The sequence below is a fragment of the Clupea harengus genome, chromosome 25 (assembly GCF_900700415.2).
Source record: "Clupea harengus chromosome 25, Ch_v2.0.2, whole genome shotgun sequence".
In the NCBI taxonomy this organism is placed as follows: domain Eukaryota; kingdom Metazoa; phylum Chordata; class Actinopteri; order Clupeiformes; family Clupeidae; genus Clupea; species Clupea harengus.
The window spans coordinates 3,058,729-3,066,228 of record NC_045176.1 but is presented as its reverse complement, the minus strand read 5'-3'; the positions used below and the strand labels follow the sequence as shown (position 1 = coordinate 3,066,228).

The 7,500-nt window shown below is 42.1% G+C and overlaps 1 protein-coding gene across 1 annotated transcript in view; it reads left to right on the top strand.

Annotated features, from left to right (window-relative positions):
* sirt6 (sirtuin 6) overlaps positions 1 to 7,500 on the top strand; it is a 22,600-nt gene that overhangs the window by 9,192 nt on the left and 5,908 nt on the right. The window contains exons 4-5 of the mRNA XM_031562767.2: positions 992 to 1,051; positions 3,385 to 3,480. Of these exons, the coding sequence (XP_031418627.2) occupies positions 992 to 1,051; positions 3,385 to 3,480 (156 nt within the window). The remainder of the gene's footprint in view (positions 1 to 991; positions 1,052 to 3,384; positions 3,481 to 7,500) is intronic.

Sequence of the window (7,500 nt, the reverse complement as noted above, 5' to 3'; positions counted from 1 at the left end):
CTTTTGCTTGATGATGCTCCAAAGGTTCTCAATAGGGTTAAGGTCAGGGGAAGATAGGGGCCACACCATGAGTTTCTCTCCTTTTATGCCCATAGCAGCCAATGCCCCAGAGGTATTCTTTGCAGCATGACATGGTGCATTTTCATGCATGAATATGATTTTGCTACGGAAGGCACGGTTCTTCTTTTTGTACCACAGAAGAAAGTGGTCAGTCAGAAACTCTACATACTTTGCCGAGGTCATTTTCACACCGTCAGGGACCCTGAAGGGGCCTACCAGCTCTCTCCCCATGATTCCGGCCCAAAACATGACTCCGCCACCTCCTTGTTGACGTCTCAGCCTTGTTGGGACATGGTGGCCATTACATTTAGTCATTTAGCAGACGCTTTTATCCAAAGCGACTTACATATGTGCGACTTACAATGTATACACATTTTACATTTTACATTTACACTGATGGCACACTGCACATAATAATGTGCGACGCGGTGTATGTGCGTGTGTGTAAATGTGTCTGTGTGTGTGTGTGTGTATGAATGTGTGTTTGTGTAAATGTGTCTGTGTGTGTGTAAATGTGTGGTGTTTGTGTGTAAATGTGTGTGTTTGTAAATGTATTACATTATAAACTTGTATTGATTATAAGCTGGTTATATGCTTCCACAGCCTCGTCAATATGAAATATGAACATGGATATAAACTCTTAAACCAACCTTGCTTTATCTCTCTCTCCTTCCCACTCTCTGTCTCTCAATCTTTCTCTCTGTCTCTCTCTCTCTCTTTCCCTCTTTCTTCTTCCCTCTATCTCTCTCTCTCTGTCTCTCTTTCCCTCTTTTTCCTTCCCTCTCACTGTCTCTATCTTTCTCTCTGTCTCTGTCTCTCTCTCTCTCCCTCCCTTCCCCTCTTTCTCCTTCCCTCTCTGTCTCTTTCTCTCTGTCTCTCTCTCTCTCTCTCCCTCTCTTCCCCTCTTTCTCCTTCCCTCTCTCTCTCTTAGGGATCGTCTGTCAGAGTTGCATGGCAACATGTTTGTGGAAGACTGCAGAAAATGTGGCAAGTGAGTCTCGTCTATTCATTCTTTTCTATTATATTCTATTCAATTCAATTCAGTTTTATTTCAACGATTTATACGACAGAAAGGGCATGAGTGAGGTCTCCACAGAAACATCCCCATTAATTTATGATGTCTCTCTCTCACACACACACACACACACACACACACACACACACACACAGCAGGACCATTGAAACATCCAATTCAATGCAAGTGTGAAGTATGTGACTGTGTCTCAATGTGTGAATTGGTCACGGTACATATTTGTCTTCATGTCCGGTCACCATGAGGACGTGTGTGTGTGTGTGTGTGTGTGTGTGTGTGTGTGTGTGTGTGTGTGTGTGTGTGTGTGTGTGTGTGTGTGTGTGTGTGTGTGTGTGTGTGTGTGTGTGTGTGTGTGTGTGTGTGTGTGTGTGTGTGTGTGTGTGTGTGTGTTGCACACTGTTCAATGCAGAGAGCAGATGGAAACAAACATCCTCCAAAGAATCCCAATGATTTCCACTCAATGACTGAGACACAGGGACACTTCATAAGGACTGAAACACAGGGACTCTTCATAAGGACTGAGACACAGAGACACTTCATAAGGAATGAGACTTCATAAGGACTGAGACACAGGGACACTTCATAAGGACTGAGACTTCATAAGGACTGAGACTTCATAAGGACTGAGACACAGAGACACTTCATAAGGACAGGGACTCTTCATAAGGACTGAGACTTCATAAGGACTGAGACACAGGAACACTTCATAAGGACTGAGACACAGAGACACTTCATAAGGACAGGGACTCTTCATAAGGACTGAGACTTCATAAGGACTGAGACACAGGAACACTTCATAAGGACTGAGACACAGGGACACTTCATAAGGACTGAGACACAGGGACTCTTCATAAGGACTGACACTTCATAAGGACTGACACACTTCATAAGGACTGAGACACAGATACACTTCATAAGGACTGAGACACAGGAACACTTCATAAGGACTGAGACTTCATAAGGACTGAGACACAGGGACTCTTCATAAGGACTGAGACTTCATAAGGACTGAGACACAGAGACACTTCATAAGGACTGAGACACAGAGACACTTCATAAGGACTGACACTTCATAAGGACTGAGACACAGGGACACTTCATAAGGACTGACACTTCATAAGGACTGAGACTTCATAAGGACTGAGACACAGAGACACTTCATAAGGACTGAGACTTCATAAGGACTGAGACACAGGGACTCTTCATAAGGACTGAGACTTCATAAGGACTGAGACACAGGAACACTTTATAAGGACTGAGACTTCATAAGGACTGAGACTTCATGAGGACTGAGACACAGAGACACTTCATAAGGACTGAGACACAGGGACACTTCATAAGGACTGAGACTTCATAAGGACTGACACTTCATAAGGACTGAGACACAGAGACACTTCATAAGGACTGAGACACAGGGACACTTCATGAGGAAGAAACAACAATTGCTAATGTAGTTCACAGTAATGACCATGTTTTTGTTCCGTGGGTCATTTCAAAAGAAAGCATTTATGCAGCTATTTACTGTCTCTATGGCAACATAATTGCAGGCACAGAAAGTCCTCCTCCATCACGCACTTTCTGATAAAGGCTCAGAGCTATTTCCAGTGGGTCATGCAATGTTGGAGCCACCTGTCTGAAGTGGATCATGTGACCATTTTAGTGTTGCTGAAATGGAATAGGAAATAAATATTATTTGACAAACTAAGAGTTGTTAAAGTAACACTATGCAACAGTTTGACACTTTTTGAGGTATGGTTTTATAAGCAACTAGTTTCGGTACCATACTCAAATTCATTTTGATAGCATACAGTCATGTGAAGGACAGATAAACACCTGCGTCTTCCCCACTAGCCATTCAGGATATGCACTATGTAGTTCTGTGTACTGGGCTGGAACATCCTGCAAAAATGGAAGAAAAGCTTTCACACGCATGACCTTGCCAGCTATACTGCCAAAAGACACCAGGTTAATGTGTTGGCAAACTTTTATCAGTGTCAGCTGGGCTATTGGTGGTGTTTGCAAGGTTTTTGCATGCCTTTTAGGTAGTTAGCTTATTAGTTTTGGAACAGAACTCCGTGTTGCTGCTTTAAGTATAAACAGGATGACAAATATGGAATATTTTTGCCACCGACTTTGATGGTTTGTGGTTACGTTCTTAAGTTTTGACGTATTTGTGTGCTGTTGCTGTGGAAACCGTGTGGGATTGTGTGCTGTTGCTGTGGAAGCTGTATGGGATTCTGTGCTGCTGCTGTGTAAACCGTGTGGTATTGTGGGCTGTGTTTGTCATCCAGGCAGTATGTGCGGGAGAAGGTGATCGGTGTGATGGGCCTGAAACCCACTGGCCAGTACTGTGAGGTGACACGCTCACGAGGCCTACGGGCGTGCAGGTAATACACACACACACACGCACACACATATACACACACACACACTCACAATAAATGTATATATACGCTCACCGACACACACATGCATGCGCACACATACAATAAATGTATATATACTCACACACACCCACAATAAATATACTCCCACACACACACACAATAAATATATACCCCCCCCCACACACACACACACACACAAACACATACACACAAACACATACACACAATAAATATATACTCCCTCACACACACAGCCACACAATAAATATATACTCACACACACAATAAATATATACTCACACACACACACACACAATAAATATATACTCACACACACACAATAAATATATACTTCCACACACACACACAATAAATACAGCGGGTAAAATTGAACACGTCACCATTGTTCTCAGTAAATATATTTCCAAAGGTGCTATTGACATGACATTTTCACCAGATGTTGGTAACAAACCAAGTAATCCATACATACAGAAACCAAAACAAATACATTCAGAAATTAAGTTATGTGTAATAATTAGAGCTGTGAAAAATATGGTTATGATATGGTTATGATTAAATTACAGGATTAATTAGTAAAAAAATGTAACGCATTTAACGCATGCGCAAAATAAGCTTCCAAATATACCCACAATTCCGCCCAATCTGCATTAGTAGCCGCTGTAATGGGAAGTTCGTGTTTCAAAAAAACAAAGATGGAACATTCAATAAAACCAAAGTGATATGCACACTCTGCGGGAAGACGTTATCGTTTCACCGTAGCAATAAGTACCACCTCAACGCGATGCATGCGTTGGTCGGCGAGGGGAGTTAAAGTGGAATGCGCCAAACCACCCTCACTGAACAATGTAGGCCCCTCATTAAGTGTGCCTGTGACAAGTTGACTAGCACAGTTGCCAAATGGATTGCAAAAAGCTGGAGACCGATTAATATTGTTGACGAGGGGTTTACCGAAGTTGTGCGAGTGGCAACGGGGGATTCGAGTATCAAAGTACCGCAAAGTCGCACAATAACGACAAAAATCCACGAGCTGTATGAAGCTGAAAAGAAAAAAAAGGAAAATGACTTGGCTGCTACGAAACATCAGGCGCTGACAGGGGATCACTGGACTTCTGTGAGTAACGATAACTACCTGGGTGTAACTGCACATCTAATCACCGACGAATGGAAGTTAAAGTCGTTTACACTAACGTGCATGAAAACAGAAGAGCTCCACTTTGCAGAGGCATGTGCACAACAGTTCCAAACTGTTGCAAGCAACTGGGCAATTGAAGACAAAACGACCACTATAGGGATAGACAGTGCACGTAATATGATAGCCGCGGCTAGACTACTGTAAAAGGGCATTTAGAGGCATTAGATTGTGTCATGGTGTGGTTAATGGTTGTTTGACAAAAAAGAGAAAAATGTTCAAACATAAAAACAATGGCTAAGAAGCCCAAATCATTTCTGTTTGATTTAAAAAGAAAAGAAAAATGTTTTATTCAACCATACAATGGCTAAGAAGCCCAAATTCTGTTTAGGATGAAGATTATATTAATGTTCCATATGGAATAGCAAAGATAACTGCTAAAGAACTGCTCAGTTGCAGCACCATTGTTTTTTTTTTAATGAATAAAAAAAAGAAAACATGTTAAATGTATATATCTGTCTTTTGTCATGAATCTTTTTGTTCTCACAAAAATATACAGAGAAAATATGTGATTAATCATGATTAATCCACAGAAACCTGTGATTAATCTGATTAAAAATTGTAATCATTTCACAGCCCTAGTAATAATGTGAAATAACACAGGGAAAAAAGTATTGAACACAAGGAAAAGGGAAGAAAGGGTGGTGCAAAATGGCATGGAAAGCCAAGAAAACTGCTGAAATCTATCAGTAATTAGAAAGCAATCCGGCCCCTTGTCAGTGGAGATTATTATACCAACTGATGGCCTATAAATAGGTATAACATCATTGTGTGGGGCTGCTCTTCAGCATACGGTACTGGCAAACGTCACACAATTGAAGGAAGGATGAATGGGAAAATGTACCGAGAAGTTCGTGATAAAAATCTGCTGCCATCTACCAGGATGATGAAGATGAAACGACGGTGGACAATGAACAGACAAGGAAACAATGCAAGACAAGACAATGAACAGACAAGGAAACTCTCAATTGGTTTCAGAGAAAGACAATGGACAGCCAAGGAAACTCTCAATTGGCTTCAGAGAAAGAAAGTAAAGCTGCTAGAATTGGCCAGCCAATCTTGAATCCAATTGAAAATCTATGTAAAGAACTGAAGATCAGAGTTCATAGAAGAGGCCCAGGGAACCTTCAAGATTTGAAGACTGTTTGTGTGGAAGAATGGGCCAAAATCACACCTGAGCAATGCATACGATTAGTTTCTCCATACAGGAAGCGTCTTGAAGCTGTCATTACCTACAAAGGCTTTTGTACAAAGTATTAAATTAATATCAGTAAGAGTGTTCAATACTTTTTCCCTGTGTTATTTCACATTATTACACATAACTTCACTTATTTCTTTCGGTTTTTTTGTATGTATGGATTACCTGGGTTGTTACCAACATCTGGTGAAAACATCTTCATGTCAATAGCACTTTTGGAAATATATTTACTGAGAAAAATGGTGACTGTTCAATACTTATTTTACCCGCTGTATATACTCACACACACACACACACACACACACACACACACAATAAATATAAACTCCCACACACACATAATAAATATATACTCACACACACACACACACACAATTAATATATACTCCCACACACAATAAATATATTCTCTCACACACACACACACACACACACACACAGTAAATATATACTCCCAAACACACACACTGGGAAAAGTGATCGTTGTGAAGAGCCTGGAGACCACTACTCTGACATGACATGCAACACACGCACAACCCACACACTCTCTTTCACACACACATGTCTATATATGCTAAACACACACACACATGTCTATATATGCCAAACACACACACACACACACACACACACTGCGTCTCTATAACGAGGCCGTTATGCATGCAGTTAACAAACACACACTGAAGGGGGGTTCGCCCAGGGCGCCATACAAGCTAAAACGGCTTCTGCACTAACTCACAATATGTGTGTGCGTGTGCGTGTGTGTGTGTGTGTGTGTGTGTGTGTGTGCGTGTGCGTGTGCGTGCACGCAGGTATTTGCAATAACAAAGGGAACACGTGCCACTTTGAACTAGATGGACTTGTAGGCATTGCCTAGCAACAGTTGTGTGAGGATGACAGAGAGCTGTCAGTGCAGGAGTTATACAATGAACACACACACGCACACACACACACACACATCCACACACACGCACGCACACACACACATCCACACACACACGCACACACACACGGACACACGGCCCCACGGACACACGCACACACGCACACACACGGACACACACTGACACACACTCTCACACACACTAAAGGCCATGAGCCCCTCCATATGCTGTGGCATCTCCCCATGTGATGTGTTGAAGAGATGACACACACACACACACTCACTCACACACACACACACTCTCACACACACTCTCACACACACTCTCACACACACAAACACTGTGGCATCTCCCCATGTGATGTGTTGAAGAGATGACACACACACACACACACACACACATACACACACACACTCTCACACACACTCTCACACACACACACACACACTGTGGCATCTCCCCATGTGATGTGTTGAAGAGATGTCCTCAGACACGCCTGCTTCCCCCTGTCAATCAAACTCTGTGACTGCAGGAAAATAAATATTTCCATGAATTGTCCTTTAAGGCAAATACCATCATTGACCATGCAATCCACGTCAACATTGACCACCGCATATTTAACTGAAATCAATAACTAGCAAAATACAGCAATTCCGCAAGGTCTGATTTTACCCCACGCAGAGAACAACAGAACGTTACCCAACGTAGAGAACAACAGAACGTTACCC